At 37.3% G+C, this 16,466-nt stretch overlaps 3 protein-coding genes across 8 annotated transcripts; all 3 read left to right on the top strand.

The window, feature by feature from the left end:
- The first annotated feature begins 289 nt into the window (after window positions 1-289).
- Window positions 290-7,815, top strand: LOC125418642 (putative disease resistance protein At3g14460). Of its 6 annotated transcripts, XM_025078362.3 has the most exons (4): window positions 290-474; window positions 1,460-2,805; window positions 2,914-5,859; window positions 7,402-7,815. In XM_025078362.3, the coding sequence occupies exons 2-3, from the start codon at window positions 1,608-1,610 to the stop codon at window positions 5,817-5,819; spliced, it is 4,104 nt and encodes a 1,367-aa protein (XP_024934130.3). In that variant the 5' UTR covers window positions 290-474; window positions 1,460-1,607; the 3' UTR covers window positions 5,820-5,859; window positions 7,402-7,815. The 6 variants fall into 6 exon arrangements, with proteins under 6 accessions (XP_024934130.3, XP_024934129.3, XP_024934128.3 ...); XM_025078361.3 differs by having other exon boundaries at window positions 1,600-5,859; XM_025078360.3 differs by having other exon boundaries at window positions 291-474; window positions 1,603-5,859; window positions 7,402-7,814.
- Window positions 7,816-7,993: 178 nt separating this feature from the next.
- Window positions 7,994-12,962, top strand: LOC125418641 (putative disease resistance RPP13-like protein 1). Its single transcript, XM_048462682.2, has one exon. The coding sequence runs from the start codon at window positions 8,949-8,951 to the stop codon at window positions 11,034-11,036; it is 2,088 nt and encodes a 695-aa protein (XP_048318639.2). The 5' UTR covers window positions 7,994-8,948; the 3' UTR covers window positions 11,037-12,962.
- On the top strand, window positions 11,036-12,700 carry LOC107428156 (putative disease resistance protein At3g14460). The gene has a single exon (XM_016038630.3). It carries the CDS (start codon window positions 11,036-11,038, stop codon window positions 12,698-12,700), a length of 1,665 nt encoding a protein of 554 aa, XP_015894116.3.
- Window positions 12,963-16,466: the final 3,504 nt, after the last annotated feature.

Here is a 16,466-nt window from a genome sequence, read left to right as displayed (position 1 = left end):
GGGTATTTTGGAATTTTAAAAGATTGAAGGGGTAGATCAAAAAAGAAATGAATTGAGGGGGCAAAATTCATGAAGCTCGATCCTATAGGGATATTGGGCCAAATTCCCCAAAATAAAATATTACACCTCGACGCCTAAAGCCTTCCTTCACCAGGCCCAATTCACTTCATGGCCCGAAACTCTGGAAACTGTGTCCAACAGAACACAAGCTTCCACGAAAGGCAGAAGTGCGGGTAGCCCCCACCATCCATCCCTGTCACTGTCAGCTCAGAACCAGGAACAAGACCAGAATATATGCTGAGTCTTTTTTTTTGGCGGGTAACGAAGTGGAATCTCCATCAATATCATCAAAGTTGAGGCAGAAACATTGGCTCCCAGGCGGAAACACAAAGACATCATTCAAAGTTATTCATACTTTGGATTTTCATTGATTTTGCTTGGTTTCAACAATTTTCCATCAAACTAAAATAACAGGTTCAGTCTTCTTCATTCCATTCGAAAATGGTTATTGAAATTAAAGCATATTCCTGAATGGACTGTATGTTAGTTGATTTTTTTTTATTTTTTTATTTTTTTTTTTTTGTTTGGTTGTGAGTATGAAATAGCTATGTTTTTATCGGTGCAGTGGGTAAAAATATAATTAAGTGTGTGTGTGTGTGTGTGTGTATGTGTGTGTATAGAATGAAGTGTGGGAATAAGAAAATTTAGTGTGGTTTAGAACCACTTATTTCAAAATATTAGAGGTGGTTAGTGATGAAATTGTATTACTGGCAGTATGTTTAAGGGACTAGTGTACCTCTAATGGTTAAATTTAATGGCACTGAAGGTGTTGTTGATAAATTTCAAAATATTATATGAGAGATTAGTGATGATTTTTGAAAAATGTAAGCAAAAAAATGTAATTTATGTGGACATAGTATGATCCCCTCTTTGAGAGCGTTCCATGTAGGAGGGTTTAAGAGGATTAATTTAATAGATAAGGAAATAGAATTAAGAAACTTGCCGAGGGTGAGTAAAGATAAAATAATCAAGACTGATAGGCAAATTATTGATGCAAACCAAATCACTGACATATATATATATATATATATATATTTATTTATTTATATATAGCTAATAATTCTCAACTATATTGTATCATGGTGGTTAGGGAATTAAGTTTCCCAGCTGGAAGAATCCCCAAACATTTTATTCACATTAATTTTCACACTCTTGAGACCATCCAATTAGCTGGTTTATAGATATATTAATTGCTCAACTTCCTGTGTGTTGTGTTAATTAAATATACAGTTCTAATGTGAGTGAGATATTTTGATGTTATTCTGTTTTTTTCTACTTTGGTGGGTCCTCATTCACTAATTTGCTGATAGTAAAATCTAATTAATCTTATTCATACTTCTTCCTGGATATCATGTGAACATGACCCACTGAAATAATTAACATGTACTACAACGTACAGGCCATAGACCAAAGACGACCAAGACGACCTCTAGTTACAACAATTCAGCTCAAATCTAAGTGTTAGCTACTAGATATAGTTCTTCCCCTTTTTTCGCTATCTTTATTTTAGTCTCTGATTCCCTGCTGTTGCAATTTAAGAAGAAAACATGGCTGGAACATTGGTGGGTGGAGCTTTTCTCTCTGCTACACTTCAGGTGCTGTTTGATAGGCTGGCTCACCGTGAGGTCCTGGACTACCTGCGAGGAAAGAAATTCAATCAAGGGCTGCTCAAAAAGTTGAAGATAATGTTAGTATCTGTTAATGCGTTGCTGAATGATGCAGAGGAGAAGCAAATCATAAACCCGGCAGTGAAGGAATGGCTGGAGGAGCTTGAAGATGCTGCATATGATACAGACGACCTGTTGGATGAGATTGCAACTGATGCTCTGCAGTACAAGTTGGAATCTGAATCACCAACTGGCACAAGTGGCAAGGTGAGAAAAATGGCCAACCTCTTTTCTCACAATTCCTATGTTTCTGATATGGAGAACAGGATGAAGGAGATCCTTGAGGTGGTTGAGTATATTGCAAATCAGAAGTATCTCCTTGATCTCAAAGTCAAAGAGGGTGTGGCATCACCAAGGGAACCAACCACATCTTTGGTAGATGTATCTCAGGTTTATGGTAGAGATGGTGATAAAGATGCTGTACTCAAGATGTTGCGAGAAGAGTATAAAGATAGCAGTAACCCATATGTGGTGATCGCAATAGTGGGCATGGGAGGGGTTGGTAAAACCACCCTTGCCCAGTTATTGTACCACGATGACAGAGTTAAGAAGCACTTCGAGCTCAAATCATGGGTGGACAATTCTGAAAGATTTGATATTTCTATGGCAACACAAGCGGTCCTTACAGCAGTAACTGATGATCATCCTGCATCCCAGTCTTCTTCTTATGATAACAAGGACTTGGATTGGCTCCAAAATAGGTTGAAAGAGGTTCTCACAGGAAAAAAATTCTTACTTGTTTTAGACAATGTGTGGAATGAGAATTGGGAGCACATGAGTAAACCTTTCAAACATGTCGCTCGAGGAAGCAGGATTCTTATAACAACTCGCCATGAAGAAGTTGCAAAAAGGATGGGCGCTACTTCAACTCTTTATCATCTTGGGCAATTGAACAACGATGCTTGTTGGCAACTGTTTGCAAAGCATGCATTTGACAATCCTAATGCATGCCAAATTTCAGAAGAAAATTATAAGCAAATGATTGTCGAGAAATGCAGAGGATCACCCTTAGCTGCAGAAACACTTGGAGGAGTTTTGCGCTACAAAGAAAATGAGAAATGGAAAACAATATTAGACGGTGAGATTCCGGATTTCTCATATGAAGATAGCAAAATTCGATCAGTTCTGTTGTTAAGTTACAGCTACCTTCCCTTGCACCTAAAGCGGTGCTTTGTTTTTTGTTCAGTATTTCCAAAGGGCTATGAATTTCAAAAGCATCAGCTGGTCTTATTGTGGATGGCGGCAAATCTTCTGCAGAAACCGAAGAAAAATATGATAACAATGGAAGAGGTAGGCTATAAATACTTCGACGAGTTATGCTTAAGATCGTTATTTCAAAAATCAAGCGGTAGAGAAGAATCTTGCTTTGTCATGCATGATCTTATTCATGATTTAGCCCAATATGTGTCCAGGGGACATTATTTTACATTAGAAGATGGCAACTCAGAGGAAGTTACGATGAAGAAGGTGCGTCATCTAGTTGTTGCATCGCATGTATCAGATAAGACATTGGATTCTATTTTGCAAACAACTCAATTACGCACACTTTTGCCATCATCTAGTAATTCATTTGACTACTTGTCTAATAAAGCAGTAAATCAAGTAGTGTCGGATTTGAAGTTTTTGAGAGTACTAAATTTGTCTTGGTGTGAAAAGTGTAAGGAGTTGCCTAAAACAATTGGTGATTTGAAGCATCTTCGTTATCTTGACCTCTCTAACACTTTGATAAGAAGATTGCCTAAGTCTGTGACTAGGTTGTACAATTTACAAATATTAAAATTATCAAGGTGTCAAAAACTCTTTCACCTGCCGAATGATATGCACCGTCTCATCAACTTGCGGCATCTTTATATAGATGGGTGCTGCAACATGAAAGAGATGCCAAGACAAATAGGCAGACTGAAAAGTCTCCAAACATTGACTACTTTCATTGTGGGACAAGATGGAGCCAAGATAGGAGAGTTAGTGGAGCTTTCAGAGCTTAGAGGAAATCTTTGCCTCCAGAATTTAGAGAATGTTGCAGATGGTGATGATGCATCAAAAGCCAGGTTGGTGAACAAAAACAAGCTCGAAGAGGTGACATTTTCTTGGAGCGGTGATACTAAAGAACCACAACATGACAAGGGTGTTCTTGAAGAGCTATTGTCTGGCACAGAGTTGAAAAGGCTTAATATCATTGGATATAGAGGTGTGAAATTCCCAAACTGTTTTCAGAATCCTAATACCATTAGCAACATAGTATCTATAAAACTTGAAGGATGTAAATATTGCCAATCTTTGCCAGCACTTGGAGAACTGCCCTCCCTCAAAACTCTTTATATCAAACAACTTGATGGAATTGTAAGTGTGCGTAAAGAGTTTTACGGGACTAACGGTAAATTTGCATCATTGGAATCCTTAAGTTTCTCTTTAATGTCAGCCTGGAAAGAATGGAATTCAACGGGAGTTGAAGTTAAAGATGGAGTTTTTCCTAAGCTCCAAGAGCTCTGCATAAGTGATTGTGATAGGCTAATTACTGTGGATTTGCCTTCTGACCTTCTATCTTTAACAAAACTACTTGTAATTGGTAGAACCAAGGAGGCTATAATTCAGTCATTACTTCCAAGAACTCAAGTTCTCCATCATTTGGAAGTAGGCAAGTGCAAAAAACCTAAGGAAGTGCTACAAACAGTTGATTGTAATGGTGTAAAATCAATGAACGAGGCATTGGAGAGAAGTGAAACTTGTGTTCTTCCTCACAGTAGTGTTTCCTCAAAAAACAGCTTCCCTGCAGAGTTTCTGTCGGCTTCCCTCACACACATAGAGATCAAGAATTGCCAGAACCTGGAATCCTTTCCCCTGCATTCCCTTCCCAACCTCATGCATCTCTATCTTGTAGAGTGTGAAAATCTAAAACATATCAAAGTTGCCAAAAATTCATTTTCTCTTGGTAGTTTGTTCATCAAAGGTTGCCCAAATTTCACCTCTTTCAATGAAGGCAGATTGAAAACCCCTAATCTGAATTCTCTTACAGTTGAAGATTGCGAGAAACTGACGAAGCTGCCTGAACAAATGCCTTACCTGCTCCAATCTTTGAAACAACTGCAGATCATTAAATGTCCAAAGGTAGAGTCATCTCCTGAAGGAGGTCTGCCCTCTAACCTGAATGGACTTTCAGTTTCCAATTGCAGTGCACTGATTAAAGACCTGATTAAAAACCAAATAAAGTGGAAGTTGAAAGAACTCCAAGCTCTTGAATACTTTGATATCAGAGATGAATCAGATGCAAATGTGGAGTTGTTTCCAAAGGACGATTTGCTGCCTTCCAAGCTTACCTCGCTTTGCATTGGCCCACTTGCAAGTCTTAAGGAACTAGACATGAAGCAGCTTCAACGACTTACCTCTCTCAAATCTTTAGGCATTCAGAGCTGCCCCAAATTAGCCACCCTAAAAATTGACACAGCCTTAGGCGCCCCAACATTACCAAAATTACGTAGTTTGTTCATCAAAGATTGCCGGGATTTCACATCTTTCCCTGAAGGCGGACTGAATGCTCCAAATCTGAATTCGCTTACAGTTGAACGTTGCGAGAACCTGAAGAATCTGCCAGAGCAAATGCATAACCTCCTCCCACGTTTGGAACACTTGGGGATCATTGAATGTCCAAAGGTGGAGTCGTTTCCTAAACAAGGTTTGCCCTCTAATCTGAAAGGACTTTCGGTTGATAAGTGCAGCAAACTGACTGCAAAGCGAATGGAGTGGAATCTGCAAAAACTCCCAGCTCTTGAATGCTTTGAAATCAAAGATGCAAATATGGAGTTTTTTCCGGACAAGGGTTTGCTGCCTTCCACTCTTACCTGTCTCAGCATCGGTCCACTCCCAAATCTTAAGAGACTGGATAAGGAGGAGCTTCAACAACTCAGCTCTCTCAAATCCTTAATCATCATGGGATGCCTCAACTTAAAGAAACTGCCGCAATTGCCTGCCTCTCTTACTTGTTTAACTATTAATGAATGTCCTGCTCTCAAAGCAAGGTGCCAAAGGAAGAAAGGGAAAGACTGGAACATAATTTCTCAGATCCCCAGAATTCGCATCGACAATGAGCCTGTTTAATATGGAGGGCAGTGATCTATGTTGACATGTATAAGTGAATGTGAGTAATTTTATTTTTTATTTTATATTTTATTTTTATTTTTATTTTTTTTTTTTTTTTTTTTGTTCCCAGACAACATGTTGATCTTCATTTCTCTGTATTTTTGCTAAAGATCTTTTACTCTGTTTTTTGTGCTCTGCTTAGCTGAATGATTTGGTTTTTCAGTTTCTTTTCACTTGCTAACATTCTAATGGTGTGCATTTATTTAGCAGTGGCTTGCTAGTATATAGACTTGTCTTCTTTGCTTGTCTTTCCAAAAAACTGCATATCAATGAAGAATATAGTTTCTTTCATACATTTTGATGTTAATTTTGACTTGCATTAGTTGTTTCTAAGTACAAAGTACCACTGAAATATACAGTTTGTACAGATGGTATTTCTATAGCCCTTGTTTGGCCATGAAGAACAAAAACTATTTTCTAGCGTTAAAAAAAAAAATTAATAATAATAATAATAATAAGATACTTAGCTTTTATGTAGCTTATTTATTTGTTCAGAAAGTCTGCTTCATACCCACTTCATGGCACTTTCCTCTTGTTCAAGAAAGCATGGAAACTGATATTTTTTTGGTTCACCAATGTATCATTTCTATGACTGCACCCAGTAAGTTGCTTAGGAAACTGTCTGTTATTACAACCCATATGGGGCTTGGAGTCCCCTCAAGCGAAATATTAAAAGCAATTGCAGAGGATGTCAAATGCCATTGGAGATAAGGATAGGGATTTTACAACTGAGCTTTTCTGGTCTTTGCTTCCAATTTTTCTTTGCTTCCTTGGTTTTAGATTATCCTGCAAGATGGCAACAAATGCCAATTAAATTCTCATTTTCTGTTTTTTGTTGTTTTTTGGGGATAATAGATATTTTTATATGCCTTGCTAGCTACATATACAAAACCAGGTATTTCTAAATTTTTCTTTTAATTTTGTGGTGGATCAATTGTTATTTTTACATTTACATATTGAATGGATTTTGATGGCTCAAGGATTTTAATTCATTTTTTTCTTATTATACATCAACTGTTAATTCTTTGATGTACCTTATGTTAATTTTGTCATGGTATTGAATGATTGTTGACCCTAATTTGTATACTCTTCCAATGAAAGTTGGGTTCTTTGCTAAAATAATACTGAAATAGTATATTTCTGGTTGATTCACCAAAATCTTCTTTTACTCTGTTTTCTTTTTGATTCCTTACGGTTCCAAGTGTATTTATCAAACGTAGAAGGGCGTTGCAGGTTTATAGATTCTGTTTGTTTTGAACTAATTGGTTTATGTAATTGTAGCTATTATAGAACCAAAGTCTCAATGTTCTCATTGGTGTGCTAAATACTATCTCTTTGGATTAAAAATTTTATAGTTCTTATAGCCTGGTCTTATATTTAATAATGTTTACTTCCTAACTTAATTTGTGTGCTTTGTTTGAATCTTCAAAAGTGAATGTTAATCAAGAATATGGCTTTTCTTCTTTTGATGGTATTTATGTATGGAGTATGTGTTATTGTATTCTATAGAGGATTAATGATGGTATTTTCATTTATGCAGGGGTTTAGCCCTTATGGCAATGGGAAAAACAAAAACTATTTTCTAGTTTTCAAAAACAACAATAATTGTCAACAAATGTTGTTTCTAAAAAAAGCAAACTGATTTTTTTTTTAGTTCATGGACAAAGAAGCTCTTAGCTTTTCTGTAGTTTATTTATGTGCTTAGAAAAATCTGTTTTTTTCCAATTTTATGGAGTTCCCTCGATTACCAAGGTTGTGATTAAAAGGCCTGCCACAATCTCTCTTGCTTCAGCTCACCAATATTGCTGGTTGAGTTCTTTGCTTTTCCCATTTCTGTTTCTTCTTTATTTTATTTTGTTATTGCTGTTTTGTTAACTCCTGTTCCTAGCCTGACGTAGGCTCTTTTTTCCTTTGTATTACTTTAATGGATTAACAATTTGTTGCTTCAATCGCTTGTTTGTTGATTCTTCAATGGTGAGTGCATATTCTCATACATTGATTAAGCCATTTTTTATTGTTCAATTACATGTTTGTTGGAATTATCTACGTTGTTGGACTGTCAAATTTCAAGTTTTATCATTCATTTCCCTGTTACTTGAATCCGTTAGTCTTTGATCTTCTTGTTCTTTTTACTAATTTTGGTAAAATATTACTTTTAGTACAATGATCATCTTAATCAGTTACTTTCAATGCCAGATGATAAATATCCAATACTAGGAGAGCAAAAAATAATTAAATGAATGAATGAAAGATGGAAAGTAAAACGAAAAGAGTTATCATAATTCACAAATCACATATATATCATAATCTTCCAAGGTATAAAATAAAACAGAGAAAAGAAAGAAGCAAACACGAATTAAAAAAATTTGAATCCATAAGTTAATACAAGTAACATGTTTCCATCTAAAAAACTGTGTTTCTTTATCTTTTATAAAGACTATAATTAACCAAGTGAGATCCACCACAATAACGGATCAACCAACGAAATCCAAAATCCACCTTCCATTAGCTGTAAAAAATCAATATGTTGGCTTGTACAATACTGTCTTTCTCCCATACAGAAAACCAATTATGACTGGTGATTAGTGCAGAATATTAATCGAAGTCCAGCTTTTGATGTAAAGTAAATAGCTTTTTCTTTTTGGATGGCAAGTCAAAAGTTTTATATTATGACCAAGCTAAAGGGAACCAAAAAGAGAAGAAAAAAAAGTGAAAAAGAAAGAAACAGAAGAAGTGACATCGTTTTGATCTATTTCAGCTTCTTTGTATTATATTGGATAGCTTTATTTTGCATCAAGAATTAGTTACAAAGTTGATCCATCGAATAATTTTGCATGTCAACTTTGTTGATATATAATAAACCATGGAATCCAATTTACACCGACCTTTTGTCTTTAACAAATCAATGTGAGCAACGCACCACAACCTTGTGAAAAGCAACCAACAAGTGGTAGAAAGAGAAGACTCAACCTATAGTTGCATCTAAAATTCTCAAATCTAAGCGTTTAGCTACTGGCTCTAGTTCTTCTCCGTTTGCCAATTTGTAATTTTTCAGTGTCTAAACTCCCTTCTGTTTAAGAAGAAAACATGGCTGAAGCATTGGTGGGTGGAGCTTTTCTCTCTGCGACCCTTCAGGTGCTGTTTGATAGGCTGGCTCATCGTGAGGTCCTAGACTACCTGGGTGGAAAGAAATTCAATCATGGTCTGCTTAAAAAGCTGAAGATAATGTTATTATCTGTTAATTCGGTGCTGAATGATGCAGAGGAGAAGCAAATCGCAGACCCAGCAGTGAAGGAATGGCTGGATGAGCTTGAAGATGCTGCATATGATGCAGACGATATATTGGATGAGATTGCAACTGATGCTCTGCAGTACAAGTTGGAAGCTGAATCAAGAACTGGCACAAGTAGTAAGGTGAGTAACATGGAACTCATTTCTCCCAATTCCTATGTTTCTGGTATGGAGAACAGGTTGAAGGAGATCCTTGAGCAGCTAGAGTTTATTGCACATCAGAAGGATCTCCTTGGTCTCAAGGTCAAAGAGGGTGTTGGTGAGAAACCAATACCAAGATCACAAACGACATCTGTGGTTGAAGAATCTGAGGTCTTTGGTAGAGATGGTGATAAGAATGCTATAATCAAATTGCTGCTAGCAGGTGACGAGGGTAGCAATAATAAGGTGTCTGTGATTCCAATAGTGGGCATGGGAGGGGTTGGTAAAACCACTCTTGCTCAATTAGTGTACAATGATGAGAAAGTTGAGAAGTATTTTGAGCTCAAATCATGGGTTTGTGTTTCTGAGGAGTTCAATATTTATGATGTAACAAAAACAGTCCTTGCTGCAGTAACTTCACCACATTCTTATGATAGCACAACTTTGGATTTGCTTCAAAACAGGTTAAAAGAGAAGCTACTAGGAAAGAAATTCTTGATTGTTTTAGATGACATGTGGAATGAGAACTACAATGATTGGAAGGACATGAGTGTACCTTTTAACCATGGGGCTCGAGGAAGCAAGATTATTGTGACAACACGAAATGAGAATGTTGCAAGGATCATGCGCACTGTTCCAATTCATTATCATCTTGAGCACTTGACTGATGAAGATTGCTGGAAACTGTTTGCAAAGCATGCATTTGACAATCTTTCAGATTCGAGTGTCTGTCAAGTCTTGGAAACAATTGGTAAAAGAATTGTCAAGAAATGCAATGGACTGCCCTTGGCTGCTAAAACACTCGGAGGCCTCTTGCGCTATAAAGAAGATGTTGGCGAATGGCTAAGAATAGAAAAAAGTGAGATTTGGGATTTTTCATATAAGGAGAGTAAAATTCTACCGGTTTTGATGCTAAGTTACCACTACCTTCCCTCATACCTAAAACGATGCTTTGCTTTTTGTTCAATATTCCCCAAGTACTACAAATTTAAACAGCAAAGTTTAGTGTTATTGTGGATGGCAGAGAATCTTTTGCAGCAATCAAAAACAAATAAGAGATCAATGGAAGAAGTAGGTGATGAATATTTCAATGAGTTAGTGTCAATGTCATTTTTTCAAAGATTAAGTGCAAAAGAACATTGGTTTTTCATGCATGATCTTGTTCATGATTTAGCAAAATATGTATCTAGGGAATACTGTTTTACATTAGAATATGGCAAATCAGAGGACGTTATCACAATGAAGGTCCGCCATCTAGTTTTTGCATGGTATGTTCCCTTGAAAAGATTAGACTCTCTATCCAGAGTAACTCGTTTGCGCACCTTTTTACCTCTACAAGATTTATTACCTTTTGTATCCAATGAAGTAGTGAACGAGGCAATAAAGAAGTTGAGGTGTTTGAGAGTATTAAAGTTATCTGGGTGTGGAAATTTGAATCAACTGCATGGGTCAATTGGTGATCTAAAGCATCTTCGTTACCTTGATCTCTCTTCCACTCCAATCAAAAGATTGCCTGAATCTGTGAGCATGCTGTATAATTTACAGATGTTAAATTTATCAAATTGTTATAATCTCATTCAGTTGCCTAAAAATATGCATCATCTCATTAACCTGAGGCATCTCAATGTCAGAGGGTGCAACAAATTAAAAGAGATGCCAAGACATATAAATAAACTGAAAAGTCTCCAGAGATTGAGTACTTTCATTGTGGGAAAAGGTGAGGGGGCTAAGATAGGAGAGTGATGGAACTTTCAGATCTTCATGGAGAACTTTCCCTTGAAAATTTACAGAATGTTGAAAGTGGTGAAGATGCTTCGGAAGCCAATTTGATGGAGAAGCAGTATCTGGAAGAGTTGAAGCTGTATTGGAGTGGTGATACTGATGATTCAAAACATGACAAGAATGTACTTGATAAGCTGCAGCCGCACACAAACCTGAAAAGGATTTACATCCACAGATATGGAGGTACAACGTTCCCAAAATGGTTAGGAGATGGCTCATTCTGCAATATAATATTTTTACTACTTTCTGATTGCAAATTCTGTGCTTGTTTGCCAACTCTGGGTCAACTATCCTCCCTCAAAAATCTTGAAATTGAAGGACTTGATGGAATAGTGAGTGTGGGTGCTGAGTTGTATGGGATGGATGGTACTTCTTGTACGAGGATGGCATTCCCATCGTTGGAGTCCTTAAGATTCAGTAAGATGTCAAACTGGGAAGAATGGTGTTCATCAATTGCTATTGAAGATGGTGAAGTTTTCCCCAAGCTACAAGAACTCATAATATCGGACTGTGATCGGCTGATTAGCATAGATTTGTCTCACAACCTTCCATCTTTAACAAAGTTAAGAATTGATGGAGATGAGGTTGTTGTTTCATCACTCCCGAGGACTCCAACTCTTCGCCAGCTGATGTTAGGGGGCAGGTGTGAGAAGCTAGAGCTACAGAAACTGCCACAGACAATGGAAACTATTGCAATCGGAAATCGTTATTCTAGAGCAGGCCCAAATTGCTTAGAAATCTTGAATTGTGAGAAAGTAGAATTCCCATTAACGCACCACTCTCTCAGAAGGTCATCCATCCAAGAGGTTTATGTAGTAAACAGTTGTGGTTCACTGGAATCCTTTCCTCTGGATTTCTTTCCCTGTCTCAGGCATCTTAGCATTGAAGCGTGTAAAAATCTAGTATCTCTGACAGTCACAAAGTCAGATGAGCAGGACGTAACCACCACCCTATCACTATCAACATTGAGCATACAAGAGTGCCCCTGTTTTGTATGCTTTCCAAATGGCAGATTGCATGCCCCTAATCTGACCGAGCTTAAAGTTATAGGCTGCAAGAAATTAAAGAAGCTGCCGGATCAAATGCATAACCTCCTCCCATCTCTGAAATGCTTGTTCATTGACGATTGTCCAGAGGTGGAGTCATTTCCTGAAGGTGGTCTGCCCTCCAATCTTGCTCTTCTTTGGATTAGAAAGTGCTCAAAACTCATTGCACAGCGAAAAAAGTGGGAGTTACAAAAACTCCAAGCTCTTGTAGATTTTCACATCCTAATAGATTCTGATGATGATGGTGATAGTGGAGGAGAAGGCGTTGAATGTTTTCCTGAGGAGGGGCTGTTGCCTTCCACTCTTACCTCTCTCCACATCTATGGATGTGCAAGTCTTAATAGATTGGACATCAAGGGGCTTCAACAACTCACCTCTCTCCAACGTTTGTGCGTCAGTCAGCACCCTCAATTATCACAGAGTTTGCCACAATTGCATGCCTCTTTTCCTCCTTCAAGGATCGGTGAACGTAGTCCTGCTCTGGAAGAAGCGTTCTGTAACCATATTTCACATATCCCCCATAGTGACATCGATTTTTGTCGAGAATTCAAACCAAAGTCTCCCTTGGGTAGAAAATAGAAATAGTATACAACCTATAATCCAAGTGGGTTGCTTCATCCGCCACAACCAATTTTGTTTGTAATTTCATTTGGGATTAGGCTTGGAAGGAAAGTGCAAGTCTCATCAGTTTTAATGATCTATTGTAGAGATATGTGTAGCCACACTCCTACTCCTACTGCTTTTACCCTTATGACAGATAAGGTAACAACATCATATATTTCCATTACTTGTTTAATCCTAACGTTTATTTATCTCCTTGGAATTCCTTCCTCTGTTTTTACCCTCTGTTGTTATAAGACACAAAAAAATTGAAGACCAGAATATATATTTTTTATTCACTGCACTACTCTTTATATAGAGCTAACCTTTAACAGAAAAACAAAAATATTTCCTAAACACAAGGCATGACTAACAGCTTCCTAATTTCTAGCTATTAACAAGTAAAACAGCATAACAGCATAAATAATAACAAATATCCTAAAGACTTGGTCAGCTAACTGCATAACAAATATTCTAATGACTTGGTCAGCTGACAACAACTCCATATGCAGCTACCTAGGCACTGTTACAACAATTTCTCCTCCTTGCCTAATAGCTGCATAGACTTAGTTTGTTTCTCAGAACTTCGAATCTTGCTTTTGGAAGAGCCTTGGTAAGCACATCTGCAATTTGGTTCTCAGTCTTACAATAAACCAGTTTAACTTCACCAGCCTTCTGTTCTTCTCTCAAATGATATAGCTTGATCTTGAAATGCTTTGTCCTTCCATGAAAAATAGGATCATTTGAAATTGCAATGGCAGCTTGGTTATCTACATAAATTTCTGTTGGCTCAGTTTGGTTCATGTGTAAATTTGCTAGTATTTTCTTGATCCAAATTGCTTGATTCACTGTAGCGTTTGCTACAACATACTCTGCCTCCGCTGTACTTTGAGCTATCACATCTTGCTTTTTTGAGCTCCATGAAAAAATTCCTGATCCAAAACTGAAACAAAAACCTGTTGTGCTTCTCATGTCATCTATAGAACCTGCCCAGTCACTATTAGAATAACCATGAAGCTTAAAAGAGTGACAGCTAGAATATTTAATTCCATAATTTGTTGTGCCCTTGATATATCTTACAATTCGTTTGGCAACCTGAAAATGCATTTCACTAGCACAATGCATAAATCTTGAGAGCAAACTTACTGCAAACATTATGTCTGGTCTGGTAGCTGTAAGATACATCAAGCAACCAATCAGACTCATGTATAAGCGTTCATCAACTTTTTCAGCTCCATCCTCTTTGCTAAATTTCTTCTTTTGATTCATGGGTGTGCTAGTGCTTTTGCAATCTTCCATATGGAATTTCTTGAGTATTTCCTTTGCATACTTCTTTTGGCTTATGAAGACTCCATGATGGTCTTGCTTCACCTCCATTCCTAGAAAATAGGACATTAAGCCAAGGTCTGTCATCTCAAATGCTTCAAGCATTTTGGCTTTAAATTCTTTCACCAGCATCTCATTGCTTCCTGTTACAAGAAGATCATCAACATAAACAGAAACTATAATTAAGTTAGCATCTGTTTTTTTTTATGTATAACGTAACTTCACTTGGACTTCTAACAAAACCAATGCTTTGAAGATATTCATTGATCCTGCTGTACCAGGCCCTAGGAGCCTGTTTAAGACCGTATAATGCCTTCTTCAATAAGTAGACCTTCTCCTCCTGTCCCTTGACTTGAAATCCTTCAGGCTGCTCTACATAAATTTCATCTTGAAGATAACCATTTAAAAAAGCAGATTTAACATCCAACTGGTAAATCTTCCATCCCTTTTGTGCAGCCAAAGCAAGTAACATTCTGATTGTATCCAAGAGTGCTACTGGAGCAAAGGTTTCTGAAAAATCTACTCCAAACACTTGACGATACCCTTTCACAACTAATCTGGCTTTGTGTTTATTTACAGAACCATCTGCATTAAATTTGGTTCTGTAAACCCACTTGACTCCAATGACCTTTCTATGTTGAGGTCTATCCACCAACTCCCATGTGTCATTCTTCTCAATCATCTTAAGCTCTTCTTCCATTGCTTCGATCCACTTAACATCCTTTTCAGCTTCTTTAAACTCTGTAGGCTCAAACACAGCAATATTACATCTTTCATAAATATCAGATAATAACCTTGTACCTCTAATTGGTTCATCATCTATGTTATCATCCATATTTTGTTGAATTTCAGACCGCTGCTCCTTTACTGACTCCTCCCAGTTCCATTGTCTATCTTCCATGAATGTGACATCTCTACTTACAAGAATTTTTCCACTTTGTGGTTGGAAAATTCTGTAAGCCTTGGATGCTTTACTATATCCAATAAAAACTCCCGGTTCCGCCTTTTTATCGAGTTTCTCTCTTTTCACCTGTGGCACATGAGCAAAACAAAGACAACCAAAAGTTCTTAAATATTGCAGGTCTGGTTTGTAACCAAACCAAGCTTCAAATGGAGTTCTTTTTTGTAGAACTCTGGTTGGCAATCGATTCAACAGATAAACTGCAGTATTTGCAGCCTCCGCCCACAGGTTCTTTGGCAATTCCTTTTCATGCAGCAAACACCTTGTCATTTCCATAATACTTCTATTTTTTCTTTCACTTACACCGTTCTGCTGCGGAGTATACGGTGCTGTAAACTGGTGCTCAATGCCAGCTTCATCACAGAAATTTTTGAAACTATCACAAGTGTATTCCTTTCCATTGTCTGATCTAATTGTTTGCAACCTGTAACCACTTTGATTCTCCACCCAAGTTTTATATTTCCAAAAAACATTAGCAACTTCAGATTTAAATTTAAGAAAATAAATCCAACAAAATCTAGTGCAATCATCAATAAATACAATATAATATTTACTGTCATTTAAGGAAGATGTTTTTAGAGGTCCTCCAACATCTGTATGTACCAGTTGAAGTTTGCGTGTTGCTCTCCATGCAGTTTGAGGAAAGGATCTTCTGACTTGCTTTCCATATTGGCAAGCCACACAATCAGAAAGTTTGTCTTCCAGTAATGGTACTCCTTTTACCATTTTGTGATTCTGCATGTATAGAAGTCCAGCATGATGAAAATGTCCAAGCCTTTTGTGCCACAATTCCGCATTGCTTGCACTGCTTGGAAATGCTATCTGCTCCCCCTCCATCAGATTTAGAGCAAAGCTTTTTGCTCTCATTTTCACCTTAAAAGCATCTCTTCCTTCTGCATATTTAATCCTGCACCATTTGTCTTCAAATATAACTTTGAAGCCCTTCTCAATCAGCTGTCCAACACTAAGTAGGTTTTGGTCAATATTAGGCACATATAAAACGTAAGTAATATACTTCAAACCTGATAAGCTTTCTAAAGCTTCAGTTCCTTTGCCTTTGACTGAGATGTATTCCCCATTTCCAATTTTTACTTTGAAAATTTCAGTTTTGTTGAGTTCTTTGAAAAGCTCTAGATCATTAGTCATGTGATGTGTGCAACCACTATCAATCAGCCAAGAATCACTAGAACTGTTGCTTGCTGCAAAACAAGTTGCAACAAATAGCTGCTCCTCTTGATGTTGCTCAACAGCAGTATTTGCTTTTCCTTCATGTTGTTGTGACTTACAGATTCTCTCCATGTGCCCAATCTGACCACATTTCCTGCACTTGACATCTGGTCTCCACCAACACTTCCTTTGTGGGTGGTTAGTTTTTTTACAGTATGGGCAAGGTGGATATGTTACCACATCCTTTTTGTCATTGTATTCAGTTTTCTTGCTGTACTTCTTCTTGCTGTC

Source organism: Ziziphus jujuba, chromosome 12 (genome assembly GCF_031755915.1).
Source record: "Ziziphus jujuba cultivar Dongzao chromosome 12, ASM3175591v1".
NCBI lineage: Eukaryota > Viridiplantae > Streptophyta > Magnoliopsida > Rosales > Rhamnaceae > Ziziphus > Ziziphus jujuba.
Note: the sequence above shows the minus strand (reverse complement) of the source record. Positions and strands in the feature narration are given on the sequence as shown.